Source organism: Bidens hawaiensis, unplaced genomic scaffold (genome assembly GCF_021521415.1).
Source record: "Bidens hawaiensis isolate Kalapana, Puna unplaced genomic scaffold, B.hawaiensis_p1.1 tig00037739_1, whole genome shotgun sequence".
Lineage (NCBI taxonomy): Eukaryota > Viridiplantae > Streptophyta > Magnoliopsida > Asterales > Asteraceae > Bidens > Bidens hawaiensis.
Genome location: NW_027505505.1, coordinates 59,911 through 76,391, shown reverse-complemented (window position 1 = coordinate 76,391; position 16,481 = coordinate 59,911). Strand labels below are relative to the sequence as shown.

At 40.2% G+C, this 16,481-nt stretch overlaps 1 protein-coding gene across 1 annotated transcript; it reads right to left on the bottom strand.

Annotated features, from left to right (window-relative positions):
- Positions 1-8,360: 8,360 nt before the first annotated feature.
- Positions 8,361-11,475, bottom strand: LOC143613599 (uncharacterized). Its single transcript, XM_077087266.1, has 2 exons — positions 9,520-11,475; positions 8,361-8,708 (listed from the first exon to the last, which is right to left on the bottom strand). Exons 1-2 carry the CDS (start codon positions 11,392-11,394, stop codon positions 8,607-8,609), a joined length of 1,977 nt encoding a protein of 658 aa, XP_076943381.1. The 5' UTR covers positions 11,395-11,475; the 3' UTR covers positions 8,361-8,606.
- Positions 11,476-16,481: the final 5,006 nt, after the last annotated feature.

Below are 16,481 nucleotides of genomic sequence, written 5' to 3'. Positions count from 1 at the left end.
AAGCACTCGAGAGTTTTATTCGATATTACATTGTTTTGGCTGTTATATTCTCGAAGAAAGAGAGTCTCTTTAAAAGGGACTTCTAATATATTTTAATCGTTCTATGTTAAACAAAAATCCTTAACTATAATCACCTCTTTCATTATTGTTAATCCTTTATTTTTTTTTAAATTGTAAGCATAATCGCCTTCTTCATTGCACTGTAATTTATTTTAAATTGTTTTTAAAAAATAATTACAAACGGTTCTCCTACGTGTTTATGTTGTTAAGGGGTTTTTATATAGAAAAAACATATCTTTTTTTTTGTAAATGCCACAATCTATCTACCTATCTAATAAATAGGTGGATTTTTCTAACAATTTTTACTAATGCACCATAGAGCTTTATTTAGCCATGTGGCATTCAGAATAGGGATGGATATTGTAATCATCCTTAATTTCAGCAACAACCCAATTTGCCAAAAATTCAGGGTAACTCTTTCAACCCCAGATCTCATTAACCTCTTTTCATTTAACCCTAACTTAGTTGTCTTATGTGCTTAGGCAATCATCGTCCTTCCTTTCAATAGTTCAAAATATGTAATCGTTTGCCTGCCACTTTATTGTAATCGTTTTATAGTAAATTATAAGACTACATAGTTAATCAATATATATATATATATATATATATATGTGTAATAATCGATTGAAGGTTAGTTTATGTTTCCAATTCATATTTATGATTACATCATTTCACAAGGTTCACCGAGAGATAAGCAGTCAAAAGGTTTGACTGTTGACAAAGATTTTTAAAATGAGATTATTGTCGGGCCATACACAAAAAAAGTGAGACTATTTATTTTCAAACTTTTTTTTAAGTAAAAATCAATAGTTTAAACAAGAAAAACTTTCAAACACTTTTCACAACTACAAGACATGCAACAATGACATGCTAACCTCTATGGTCAACATGTTACATGTAACATATATGTTATGAGAATCTATTGTTCATGACGGGCCTCACGTCGGATGTTGAAAGACCTTCAGTCAGCCACTTGTTCTATTTTAATAATTTTCTTGTGTTTAGTTAAATATAATGGTTATAACAAAACATTTTAATTATTCACTTTAAATTTAGAAGCAATATTCTATAAAGCTTGTAATATCATAATTGTTGAGCATTTCATACAACTTATATGAATTTGGACCCAATTTAACACTACTCAAAGAAATAATGGCTAAGGAGGAATGAGGAATGTACGCACCTATTATCATTGTATATCATCCATTTTTATATAGGTAAAATGCGGTTTTCGTCATGTGGTTTGTTCAAATCTGCGATTTTAGTCTAATAGTTTCAAATTTGTGATTTTCGTCCATTTGGTTTCATTTCATTTGCAATTAAACATGAAATGAAAAACCCCGTAAAATATGATCATTAAACCCATCAGCGTGCCCCTCACGTGAGGGCAGTTTTGTCATTTTTCTCCTCAAGCAAGCCCCCTCACGTGAGGAGATGTGATGTATATGGGAAAAAAATGACAAAGTTGTCCCTCACGTGAGGGGCACGCTGATGGGTTTAACGAACAGAATTAACGGGTTAATGAATTCGGGCTTAATTGCAAATGGGGACGAAAAATAACAAATTTAAAACTATTGTACTAAAACCGTAGATTTGGACAAACCACAGAGACGAAACCCACAATTCATGGATACAGGAAAAAAAAACTTCAAACATTTTAGTTAATTTTAGTCATTTGAACATGTTGAGCCGGCCTTGCCATATTTAACACCAATCGGTGTTCTCTGAGACTAGGGGTGACAATTTTATTACAATATTTGAAAACACAAATAAAAATAATTAGGTTTTAGATCGATATATCTAACATGTATAATAAGTCGGCCTCTTTGATTGAACCAACCATTAACTATCTATCAACAATAAGAATCCTTTATAACATGATTATAGAGACATCACTTGCTATTTTTATACAGATTCCGAACACGTCTATAACTAAGCGAACCATAAATTCTTAGTTATAATAATAATCATTCGAATTTCGTCCAAAACCGATCTAATTACACCACATGCACATATCAAAGAATGATTATGTGAGAAAAAGTGGGGAAAAAACAAAACAAACAAACCTTATTAGTAATTAGTTTATATAAAGATGCTTTTTAAGTTTTTATATATAAAAAAAAACAACATTAAGTATTATATAGTCACATTAAAGTAATAAATCATCATCATCATCATCGTACTCAGTATATCCCACCAATAGCAAAGCTATGGTAGGGTCTGAGGAGGGTAAGATGTAAACAGCCTTACCTCTACCCCATAGGGATAGAGAGGCTGCTTCCGGTGAGACCCCCGGCTCGATAGTAGTTTTGCATCAAGCTTTGGACATAAGGCACATAGAACTCAATCATCGGCTGATCGGTGCATGTACCCTTGTCTTTCGGCTATCAACGCCACCACATGATGCCTGATTAACCTTCCGCTATTTTTAACGTTATTTTCACGAGTTTAGTAAAATAACGTCAAAATTAGTGCAATTTCACTTTTACCCACCCGAGGGTTCACACATATATACATTATATGCGCGCACCGCAAGCAGGGCTTATTAAAGTAATAAATCACGTTATAATATGTATTTTAATAATCATCAAATAGGTGGCATGCCGGCTGAACATGTGCATCTAAGCATCTCTACTAAGTAAATGAAAAAAGCCAATAAGTTATTGGATTTTTAAAAACCAATAAGTCAATAAGTTATTTTCAACTTATTATATCTTCACTCAAGTTTGACTTATAAGTAAATTTTCAAACGTTTTTAATAATCCTTTTATACATATTATCTTTTTAATAATCCGTCTTAGATCGGCTAATCTTTAAACCTTTTGTCTCTAAGGTTGTTCGCCACTCCTCAAGCCTCATGTTTAGATCTTGTTTTTTCTCAGCAAGTAACACAATATCGTCTGCGAACATCATGCACCACGGGAGAGTCCCCTTAATCGACTTTGACAGCTCATCCAAGACTGCTGCAAAGAGAAACGGGCTCAACGCTGACCCCTGGTGAAGACCTACCTCTACAGGAAAGAAATCAGTATCCCCCACTGGCGCACGGACACTTGTTTCACTCCTGGTATACATATCCATAATTATCTCTATGTATTTCCTGGGCACTCTTCTACCCTCCAAGCACTCCCAGAGCACCTGTCGTGGCACACTGTCGTAGGCCTTTTCTAGGTCAATAAACACCATATGTAGATCACGCTTCTTCTCCCTATACTTTTCCATTAATCTTCTTATAAGGTGTATTGCCTCTGTGGTGGAACGCCCCGGCATGAAGCCAAATTGGTTGACCTTAACTTGAGTTTCTCGTCTAAGTCTAACCTCAATCACTCTTTCCCATAGCTTCATAGTATGACTTAGTAGTTTGATTCCTCGGTAGTTACCACAACATTGGGCGTCTCATTTGTTCTTATAGATAGGAACTACAACGCTGCTCCTCCACTGGTCTGGCATCTTACCTGATTTGAGAATACTATTGAACAGAGTAGTTAACCACATGACTCCTTCCTCCCCCAGACACTTCCACACCTCGATGTGTATGTTGTCTAGGCCAACCGCCTTAGACCTTCCCATCCTCCTCAGTGCATCCTTCACCTCTTCTCGTGTGATCCGTCGGCAGTAGCAGTTATTCGATTGTTGTCGTTGAAAGTTTGTGTTGTCATGTTCTTCTTGGTAAGCTCTCCCATTGTTAAAAAGATTGTGGAAGTAGGTTTGCCATCTTAGCTTGATGTCCTGCTCCTTGACCAGTACATGCCCATCTGTATCCTTTATGAACTTCACCGGTCCTAGATCTTGCCTTCTACGCTCCCTGGCTTTGGCAATCTTAAACATAACTTGTTCCCCCTCTTTTGTTTGTAGACTTTCATACATTAACTAAATATGATAATTCTGGATTATACTTCTTGCGACTTCAGATAGGTTTATAGAACACGTATATCAGTGATTTATGATATTATGTATGATATGTCTATGTACGTAATACATGTGTATGTAAAATATGATATATGTATGTATGATAATTGTACGTGTTTGTTTGTTACATTGTGACTGGTGTTAATCTGAACTAATTAATTAACCTTCAAACTTTTAATCATAACTTTTGGTTTCTTTTAAAATTTGAATCTATAACACTTATGATGTCTTGTGGAGGAGGATCAAGGATCCCATTGAGCTTTTTGCCTCTAAATATCGTCATGGTAACATTTCTACTTAATAAAGTTAACATCTTTCACTACTAGAAAAGTGCCAGTTTTCCTACATAAACGTCCTACGGATTTCCTACGAACACCGTTTCCGACATATTTCTAACAAAGTTCCTACGGAAAAAATACCCCAAAATTTTCCTGCAAATTTGCTACAGTTTATTGACAGAAAAATATGCGTAGGAAATGTGTAGGAAATTTCCAACGGTTTTCGACAAAATAGATGTTCTGTCAGACTTTCCTACACATTTCCTACGAATCTTATTGAATAACGTTTTTATAAATACCAATTTATAGTTCCTTCAGAATTTTGTCAAAAATTCCTACACATTTCCTACAAAAAGATACAAAAAATCTTTATAATTATTATTAGCGACCTTTTTATAGGTAACCATTTACGGTTCCGTCGGAATTTCGTAGAAATTTCCGATGCATTTCCTACGAATTTGTATTTTGTTATTAAACAATTATAAAAATCTTTATATTTACAGTTTCGTTGGAATTGCTAGCCACACATAGTCTTTCCCATAAGACCATGTTTCTTATTTTATCAAATCTCGTATGCCCACACATTCATGTCTATATCACCTCAATCCTACGCGCATGTCCATCAATTTGTTCTGTATAACGTCGTAGGTCTAATCGCAACACTGTAATATTTCCCATTTAATCTTGTAGGGAATATTTTGCCACTCAATACCCTTGTGGCTACTTTCCATCTAAACCATCATGCTTTGATATAATGGTCTACGTCACTATCTATATACACATCACTATGATCAAATGATCCTAAGTATATGAACTTGGTTGATTGCGAGATTACTTGGCCTTCAATTGTGATTTGGGCATCCTCATCGTTGTTTACCCAACCACAGTCGCAGTAAATATACTTAGTCTTAGACTAACTGATATCACGTTCCCCTTTATTTGCTTCTTGGTAAACCCATTTGTTGCAAAGGTTGTGGAATTCTGCTTGTCATATCAACTTAATGTCATACTTCTTTACTAAAACTTGTCCATCCTCATCCTATATAAAATTCACGGCCTCTAGATATTGCTTTCTACCCTCTCTAGCCTTGGCAATCTTAAAAATATCATGGTCCCTCTCATTTGCTTCTCGCACTGTCCTCTTCGCTTCTCTTTTGGCATTTTTGTAAGTCTCCATCAATCTAACTCACTCCTCCTTGGTTGTGCACTTCATAAGCTCCCTAACGCTTCTTTGTTTGTTCCTTATCATGTCTTGGACAACCTTTTGCCACCACCAGGACTCGTTACCTCCACTTGACTTTCCCATTGTGACCCCTAAGAAGTAAGAGCGTCTAACAACAACCCAACCATCTCATTTCCACAAGATACCTAACAAATTGTTCTTTGGCGTGATACTATGGTCACCATGTCTAAATTTATACATCCGGGTTATGTTTATTTATAATTTGGTTATTATATGACGAGTAAAGAATAATATGTTGCTTTAGTTTTCGCATTGTAGCTTTTATTTACTTTTTTTGTTTTCTTGGATACCCGATTAACCCAACCCAAACTCAAATAACCCGTGAGAGATTTGAATTGGGTTTTGGGTCTAAAACTAAAACTTTGAAACCCGAAGAACCCGACCAAAAAAACCCGAAATTTGATAAACAAACCCGAATCTATTCCAACTAAATATGTATATAAAACATTATTAATCATATAACGTATTTAAAGATTTATCAATTATACCATTTTCACTATCCAACATGTGTAATACGCGGGTTCCTAACCTAGTTACAAAATAAGTGAAAAAATGAGTTCCCTCTCACATAAAACCATTTTGTTCTTCCATTTATCATATTCACTTCCAGCTCAAACAAAAAAAAAAGTTAAAAAAGTCCCGCTCAAAGAGTTCCACTCACATAAAACCACATCTCCTCCAAGAGTTCCCGCCTGACGTCGTCGTTCCCAAGTTCCGGGTATGTGCAAAATCTGCTTTGTTTTGAGAGTTTCTTTATGGGGTTTAGTTAATTGTCTATGTGTATTGAAATTGATTGTGTTCATTTATAGATTATTATTTTGTGGTTCCTGTATTTTCCAAATTTTTATTTTGGATTTGAGAGTATGTACTCAAAAACTCATATTTTCTTTAGTCCTACTTCCCTTGTATGAAATACAATTAGCAGTTTGTTTTTTGTTTTGTACCCCGTTTGTAATATAAATCGATCTTAAAGGTTAGCCTTTTGAAGTTATATATTTGGTATAACAGATAGAAATAATATTTCTAGCTAGTTTTGCAAAGTTTCTATGGAAATTTAAAGACAAATATGTATCAGATTCTCAAAACCTGGTTATTGAGAGTCAATTAATATTAAAACTGTATCAGATTCAATTTAATGACAAACGTGTAGCAGCACAAATTATTGTCTTGATGTGCTATTGATTCATTAATTTTGAATGCTAATTAATATTAAAACTGTTATGGCACACACATACTGTGCCAATTTTGAGCAATGGAATTGTAGCATCTTTTTGCTTATACACTTTGATTTGCTTATTTTGTTAAAGCCTTTTAATATGAATTGGCATGTATGTGTATATTTGTGTTCGTATTTATGTTTCCTATAAATTCATCAAATTTATTAAATGGTATGTTGACTTTACTTTAAATGTTTGTGTTAAGACATTTTCTTGTGGTCATTCATATTATACAACGGCCATATTGTTAAATTAGAACCTGGTATTTTACTTATATATTTAAGTTTAAAAAATGAAGTGGTCTTTACACAGTTAGAAGGCTCCTTTCTGATGGCTTTCCTCGTTAGGCTGCTTCTTGTTTCATTCCATAGTTGAGTTCATTGTTTAATAGTTTATACTTAAATTGGTAGCATTAGGATTAGAACCAAACCTCAAACTGTGAAAGGTTTAAAGGTTCTACGGGTTGGTTTCAGTCTATAAAAATTATTCAAGGGTAGAATTACTGTGGGTTTGTTTGGTCTTTTTGACTTTTGTGTTCCATTTAGCACTAGTAATCTAAAATGAATGCCATTTTTATTTTTTACATACAAGAACACAAAACATTAACGAAAGAATGCAGGGTGCAGGGTGTATACATTATTATGTCTGATGTGATTGTGCGTGGTAGTCGTCGTCCTATCCGTGGACGTGTCACGATACCTAGGAAAGGTGATAACGATCGTGGTGGCTCATCACTTGCTGGATCACATGAGGATGGTTTTGGTAGTGGCGATGCCAATGGTCTACAAAAGTATACTTGTGGGAGACATGTCATCTATCGTGGTAAAGGACGTAATGGACATATTTCAGGGAAACGGAAACACACTGAGCATCATGCTGAGAGATCCCTTGAGAGTCCTGTCACTCATGGACACACTTTAGGAATGCACACCATCCATCGTGAATAGAGATTGGACGACAGTCCAATTCGTAGTGCTAATGCTTCAGTCTATACTTCAAGGAGGCACAATGTCATTCATGCTAGGAGATTAGATTGCAGTCCTATTAGTAGTGACACTGTTGCTTCAGGGAGACGTGCCACCATAGTTCTAGATGAGATAACCGATGATGATGCATACGATGACAATGAGGACAAACCTGAACTAGAAAAACAAAAAATCAGCATTCAGTCGGCGGTCGGTTGTCGTCATGTTCTTTACGGTACCGAAACTAAAAAAACAAAAATCAGCATCGGTCGATTTTCGTTATGGTACTAGAACTAAAACAAAACGTGGTGAGTCAAAGCGAATTTCGTCGGTTTCCGTCACGTTCAGCACAGTAGCGTAACTAAAACAAAATAATAAAAAAACAAAAACAAAATTTACATTCGGTAGGTTTTCATTACGCTCATTACGGCCAAAACTAAAACAAAAAAAACATCTCCCAATAGAGTGCCACAAGGTGACCCAATCGGGGCTTTGCGACACCAAACTCCAATAATTATATTATATAATCATATAAAAAAAATATTTTAGATTACGATAACATAGTTTGTTAAATAAGCTCAGAAATATCATATACGCTTGAGCTTGGACTCGTTTAAACTCAACTAGATTCCATCTTTTAGCAAGCTGATATCAAGTAGCTCGTGAACAGCTCAGCCTGCTTACGCCCTTATTCATAACCTCGCGTATCCATTATATATACCCATAACATTAAACACCCAAAAACACACTAAATCTTTACAAATTTGTAATTAATTACACACATCAGTTTTACTCTTTTAACAAAATCACTCTGCTTAATAACACCATCTTCAAAAGGGTAAAAGGGTCATCTCATGGACCCAAACTAGCTGCATTTACTAATAATATACAAATACAAGAACCCTCTCCCCATAAGCTTCAACTGGAGGGCATTTTAGTCTTTTTTTTCTTCAGTCTGGTCATCCAAAACAAACTCTACATACAGATTCTTGAGAGCTATAACAACTGTTGTTATTAACGGTCCCATTATCGCTCCCTGCATCGCCATTTTCGACAGTTAAAAGTCGAAAAATATGAAATAGACAGGTTTAGGATGGCTGACCAGGTCAACCCATTTTCCGACTCGACAACACGTTATAAATTAAAATTTTAAAAATTCAAAATATATAAGTTCGAGCTGCAGCCCGTTTACAACATTTGACCTCAACATCACACACGGTACACGTATCCTGTATTAAGATATAATTTTTCAACACGACTCGTATAGGCAGCAAAATGGACGGGCTTGGGTCAAACGCAGGCAATTCTTTTGGTCAAAACATGTTTTAAGTCAGTTGCACTGTTAGGCTATATGTAGTGGGCGACAATAAGGTGGAGCACCCCCCCCCCCACCAGGCGATATTGAGGCGATTTGTTGGGGGGGGGGCTAGTTTTTGTCGCAGGATTTGTTAGTTGGTTTATTATTATAATAATATGTGTGTGTATATTGGCTTCAACACCATTACACCCCTAAAACAAAAACACACTCTTTGCTGACTGGGCGCCACATGACGCAAATCGCCCCATTTTGTAGCCCCTCCACTACACATAGCCTAAGCTGTTAACACTTTCTTGTTCATGATTACAAAAATTATTATTAAACATTAATAAAAAAAAAGATGATTTCTTGTAATAAATAGATTTTCAAGATTGGAAACATTTTCGAGTAACTTCTAATAAGTCAACATGTTTTCTTTTTAGCCGCGGTTTGATTTGGCCCGTTACTAGTAAAATACAACCGAGATCGACCCATTTAACTACCATGTACACAGGAAGTACGAAACTAAGGGTTATATTAGAAAATTTACCTCGATAGCAGACGGGAACAAAGCGACCCCACCAATAATGCTGAGCCCGGTAAGATACGCACTATTGCCCGGTATATCTTCTTGAATTTCACTCGAACCATATTCAATAAGAACAAAATGAATAACCGATAAGCAAACCGCAACAACATATTGGCCTTCAAGCACCAACTCGACCGCCATGAGAATCGTCGAAATAAAATACGGAATAATCGGGAAAAACGGGCTAATAATCGCGAGCCCGGTCGACATATACAAAAAATGAATATCAAACAACCTAAATAATAACCAAGTAAGACACCCTTGAAAGAAAGCGATCTCAACCGTCGCCAAAAGAACACCCGAAATCGCTTTATCAAGAACGTCAACACAACGGGCCCGGGCCGACCGTGAGATCGGGATCATAGACATAACCTGTTCAGTAACCCCACCTGAACCCGATGTTATAAGCGAGTACAAAACCCATATGAAAACCATCGTTTGCGAAACGAAGTTTAGAACACCCGCAGCACCCGAAACAACTGAATCAATGATCATAAACACCAGCTTACTACTACTACCGATAATCGATTTACTACTAACTAACATATTTTGCGCCACATTTTTCCCTTGAAAAGCTATTGCTTTTCCTCTTTCAATAATATCATCTCTACTAATCACAACTTCCTTAAACAACCCGCTAATCTCGGGATAAATCTCGGTCCATTCCCGATTAATAACCCGTTTCCTCAAACTTAAAACCTTTTCTGCAAACGGGTTCGGTAAAGTCAACGCAGTCATATGCGCCGACGTGTTGGTAAACCTAGGCGAAACGATACTCTTAATCTCCTCAACAAACACCGTCATGTTATACTGCATCGCTAAACTATCGATTTGTTCATAAACCGTTTCACAAAACTGCGTCGTGTACCGGTCCAACATTCCCGACACATCGTTCTCATCCATCCATTGCTTCAACCCGATCTTCTCCGCGTAATTACTTTCCTCAACATGAGACTTAACCGTGTAAACGACATGTTTCCCTTCCATCCCAACTTTATACGAGAAAAACAAAACCATCGTCAATGACCCCACAATCATCCCGACAATCAATCCAATAGCCACAATTGTATCAATCCGTTTCTTAACGGGTCTAGTGAAAAACCCGGAATACGGGCTTCGTTTAAAACTTTTTATCCTAAACGACGAAACGTACGACATCGTGGACTCCACATCACTAGGAGTAAACATAAACCCTAACCCTAACAAACAGACCGCCCCGAACCCCCCAAAATGTTCATACACCATAACAAACACCCAGAACGATAACAACCAGCGTAAAAGTATCGAAAACCTAGACCTGGACCTAGCACGTCTTCGTTTCAAATCGGGCTCGATTTTTTTATTCTTACGAATAACGAATTTTAAAAAAATGTCCTTGATTTCGACTAACGCTCCGAGGCAAACCTGAAACAAGGAAACGGGTACGGCGAGTATTGTTTCGGTGAGGCCTTGGTCTAGAGGCTCAGACCAAAACGAAACAAGGGTTTGTTGAATACCTTTAAGAGGTATTGAGCAGAGGACTGCCCATAACATGGGTCGAAGATATTGTTCGAGTAATTTATATACACCGAAGAATATAAAGAAGGCGAATGCGAACCCGGCGTGTGCCATGGCTATGTAGATGGCTAGCCGGACTTGTGGGTCGCCGGAGAGTGGCGGTGGCGGGTCTTCGCCGCCGGCGGTGGACGGCGGCGGCGACGGTGGTGGAGACGGTGACTTTGACGGCGGCGGTGGCGACGGTGGTGGTTGGTTTTGAGAGGAAGCTGATCGGAACATTTCTTGCCAAGGAGGAGTGGAAGAGTTGTGTTTTGGATCTGTGTAGGTTACAACCTGCATAATAATAATAATTATTATTATTATTATTATTAATGAGGGGTTTTGAAATTGGAGTTTGAATTTATATTAATGGGGTTTTGAATTGAACTAAGTACGGGATATTGATTGAAGGAATAAAAGGCAATTGGGGGAGAGATTAGATAGTTGTGGTGCACAATTACAACAAGATATGGTTGGCGCTTGATAATGATGAGGATGAGGGAACATTTATGTAATTAGATGATGGTAAAAAAAGAAAGACTTGGGGTCATATAATGGATATTAAGTTTAAGTTAACATATGAAGAGGTAGGTCCCAGCAGAGCCCAGTTGGACCAGCAAGACTCACCTTGCAGAGGGACGTCTGCGCAAGGACCAACTGGTTCCGCAGGACCCACCATGCTCAGAGATGAAGACCTTACGCGCAATACGCCAGCTGTTCCAGCAGGGAAAGCCTCCCAATGGTGAAGTACCCCGCATGTCCCCGCAGCTGCGGATACAAGCCATCAGGGAAGGCTACCCGCACTAATAGCAAGGCTACACGCACAAAGCACTCAATAATTCAGTGTCACTTGAAGGAATGAGCAAGGCGGGAATACTCCCGCCCAAATGAGCCAGTCCGTATGCTTCTGGAAGATCTTTTGTACTATACCTGCCAAGGTATGGACAAAATAGACAAGATCTGACCAAAGCAGCCCATGAACCAATCACAGGGTGACAGCTCACCGACAACAGTACGAGAAGGAGCATGCTCTAGTACTGTTTGTCACTATTAGCCGCTGCCTACTCACCAACCCTTGTGGCATGCACAAAGCCTGCAGTTGGTGGAAAAGGAACAGTACACAGCCGGCCTTATCACTATCAGCCGCTGCCTACCCACCAACCAGCATGGCACGTGCGTAGCCCATAGTTGGTAGAACAGGAATATTCTACAGCTGGCTGTACCTGCTTGGAAACCTACCTTCGGCTATAAATACTCCAACACCTTGGAACGGTATCATCATCTGGTATTTTACCTTCACTAGCTATTTCTCTCAATATACACTTATATTCAGAGCAATCTAGTCTGATTCTCACGCCGGAGGGTGGTCACAAGGAGGAACCCCCCCCCCCTTCTCAGTGACGAGCTCATGGTGTCTGTTTTGCAGGTCATCTGAAGAACATCCTTCTTTGCCGGACCTAACCCTCGTTGGAAACATTACTTAACCCCCAGATTATCCATAATCTACTCGGGGTCACCTAGTGTTTCTTCGTTGGCGCCATCCGTGCATAAAAGCTAGAACTAATTCAGTTTTTTCAAAACTTCTGAAAAAATGGTTAACGTTACTCCGGTCCCAAGGCCAGTAAGTGACCAAGAAACCCCGGTAACCACAACCCCAGCTACTGGGGGGAACACCGGCGGTTACACAAATTTTACGAACACTACCCCGGTTACCCAAGCCGGGGCAAGTGAAGTAAACAATATTTCACTGGGGTTCACTGATGCCCAGTTGGAGAAACAGACGAGGCTCCCTCGCCAAACACTCGATCAAGTTAAGGCGTGGGCCGAAGCACGTCAGAAGGAATTCCAAACTGAGTTGGATGAACGCTTGCGTTCACTCCAACAGGCTGACGAATTCGGAAGCACTCGACAACAACTCAACATGAACAGTGAGTGCGAGTACTCGGACGATGATCGGGAGGAATCCGACACTGACGCGAACCCTCGCCATAGAGCGAAAGGGAAGCGTAAAGAAACGGACTTCCAACCAAGAAGGAATTTCGGAGAAACCTTCAAACCAAGGAACGCGGGGGGAAACCCACGCGACTTCTCCAAAACCTTTAGACCAACTGCTGCAAATGCGGGAACATCCAAGTTTGCAAGGGACATTGCGGAAGCAATCGCCCCGATAAGTGCCAAACAGATGTCCAACATCGGCACTTATGATGGTCTATCCGACCCAGACGATCACTTGAACATATTCATAGCGGGGGCAACCGTCAGTAACTGGACGGAACCCACGTGGTGTTATATGTTCCAGATGACGCTGGTTGGAGCGGCCAGGGCGTGGTTTGATCGTTTACCGGTCCACCACATCTATGATTGGGCGGACTTTCAACACAAGTTCAGCCAACACTTCAGTCAACAGAGGAAATATACTGAAGAGCAGTGGACGATCCTCAACTGCGTGAGAGAGGAAGATGAATCTTTACTAGACTTCATCACTCGCTTCAACTCCAAAAAGCTGAGTCTGGGCAACATAAGTGAAGATCTTGTTCGCGCCGCTTTCATCTAGGGCGCCGAATACCCAGAGCTTATCCGCACGTTGACGGGTAAGGACGGCATGCCATCCACATGGGATGCCATCATGACGGCGGCCAAGCGCTTTGCCGAGACGGAGAAGCAACTGGGTAGGGATCTTCCCCAGAGTACACATCTCTACACGCAGAGGACCAGAGAAAACAATGTTCGGATCGCCCGGCTGAACAAAAAGAGGAAGCTAGGTATTTGGCAGTCACGGGTAAACTTTGACACCTCATCCAGCTCTCGCCCTCTTGTTGGCGGAAAGGATAACACGCACCCTTCAAGCCGAAAACACCGGTGGACGCCACTCACCAAAAGCGTCACGGAGATATTTGCCACCGAAAAACTCCCATGGCCAAAAGCTCCAATGATCCGGCAACGACCTAATGCGGATCAGAGCAAATCCTGTGACTTCCACGGGACAAAGGGTCACAGTACAGAGGAGTGTACATCCTTGAAGGATATTGTTGAAACATTCGTCAAGGATGGAAGACTTGCACACCTTGTGGCATTAATCAAGAATGGAGGAAGGAATGATAACCGGTATAAAGGTAACGGACGAAAGCCCGTTGACATCAGCATCCACATGGTTCATGGCAACATCAGAGGAAGAAAAAGACGAACGACAGAACCATGCGAATGGAAGGAAGCTGAGGTGCGCTTCCCGCGAGTGCCAGGAGGACCCAGCAAGGAAGGCCCTATCGTCATCAAAAGCCAGCTGGGGCATTACATAACTTCCCGCACTCTTGCTGACAATGGCGCCTCGTCAACGGTTATGTACAGGCAGTTCTTCGACAAGCTAGACGACGAAGGCAAAGAACGCCTGGAAACGGTTTACGCCTCAATGGAAGGGTTCGACGGCAGCACAAACACCCCCCTGGGTATCCTATCTTTCCCCGTCATTCTCACGGACGGGAAATACTCCCGCACAGAAGACGTGGACTTCGTCGTAATGAGGAAGCCACATCACACATACGACATTCTCTTCGGGAGAGACGGGATGGCAAGATTCAACGCCGTGGTATCTTCAGTCCACGGCATGATGGGATGGCCAACTGCTGAGGGTGTAGCGATGATCACCGGTATCCCTCAGACTTTGGTGAGTGATAACGGCACCAACTTTGCTGACAAGAAGCTACAAAAGTGGCTAAAAGAACTTCAAATCACCCACACCTTTACCTCAGTGGCACACCCGCAAGGTAACGGTGAGGTGGAAAGAGCAAATAAAAGCATCGTCGAAGGCATAAAGAAAAGACTCCTGGAACACAGATCCGGCTGGGTAGACGAAGTTCCACACGTCCTTTGGGCAAACAGAACGCTGAAAAAGGCCAGTACGGGAGAAACCCCGTTCAGCCTCACTTATGGCACTGAAGCCATGGTCCCAGTCGAAATTGGTTTGCCCTCACCAAGGGTCTTGATTCAGCTAGAAGACAATGATGCGGAAAGACGGTTAGACCTTATGCTAACCGAGGAACGCAGAGACTTAGCCGCAGCGCGTGAAGAAAACTACAAGCGACAAATGCAAAAGTACTACAACACGCGGGTAAAACTCTGCAACTTCATTGTAGGAGACTACATATTGCGTAACAACGAGGCTTCAAACCAAGAGCGCCCAGGAAAACTGGCACCGGTCTGGGAAGGACCGTACATTATCAAAGAAGTTTTGGGAAAAGGCGCATACCGGCTCGAAAGGCTCGATGGCACTCCTATCCCAAGAACATGGAACGGAGCTCAATTACGCAAATGTTACATGTAGATCAATTCCAAACTTGTAAAGAAAAGACCTAGAGCCACTTCTAATGGAAATGATTCTCCTTTCACATTGTGTTGATAGCCTTACCTTTATACTTATGAACTTCCCACACTGATATGCCGGTATTCATCGCATAAATATGGGAAGAAGTAAGTCGTTGCGTGTGGAAGGCGGCAAAACCCGCATAAACACATAAAACGGTAAAAATTTCTAAGGAAAACCTTCACGCAGGTCAGCTATAGGTGAAGTTGGGTCATCCTAATAAATGAAAGTGACGGTCCTACCCGCACAATCATGATAGAGGAAACTGAACATTAACCTATTGGCAACCGCGCGTCGAAAGGTTAACTTATTCAAAACACTTAGAAAATTTCAAAGGAAAAGATGAGGAAAACTTCCACGCAGGTCAGATATAGGTAAAGTTTAGCCATCCTACTAAGTGAAAGTGACGGTCTTATCCGCACAATCACGAAAAAGGAAGCAAAACTTTAACTTATTATCTGCCACGTTGAAAAGTTAACTTATCTAAGTACTCAAGAAATTGCTAAGTTAAAACAAAATATGCGCGAAATAAGCAAGGCAAGGCATTAACAAATAATCTTTATTCCATCAACATTCAAACATTACAAGAATTGCTGGGTACATACCCGCATACAAGATTAGAAGTCTACAAACATAAAAATCTACTCTAATGGTGGAAAGGGATCTAAAGTATCAAGCTTCAGGACCACTCCCACTTGGACCCGCACCATCAGTAGAGTGTGGCTGTTCAAGGAAAGCTTTGAGGATAGTTAGCCCATCATCAGCAGTAGCAATCTCGTTTACCTTCTCCACCACCGGATGCGGGAAGGCGGCATACTGATTCCCTGCTTGGTCATACGCAGCTTCAGTATCCACATTGTAAAGAGGGAAGTTGGAAGGCGGAATGCCTTGTTCAACAAACCCTAGACCAAGCAAGAAGCCAGCCTTTTCCCCATCCTAATGAGAAGCGTTGAGGGCTGCGCTCATCGCATCGTCATATGATGTGTTCGTGAACACCTGATGCACAACCTAAAAAACAGAAGTATATCAA

Excerpts from the sequence above, each read along its gene's own strand:
- LOC143613599 (XM_077087266.1), bottom strand. The coding sequence starts at position 11,394 with ATGCAGGTTGTAACCTACACAGATCCAAAACACAACTCTTCCACTCCT. Across the intron at positions 8,709-9,519 it reads TGTTCCCGTCTGCTATCGAG|GGAGCGATAATGGGACCGTT; the intron begins GTAAATTTTCTA and ends ATGGCGATGCAG.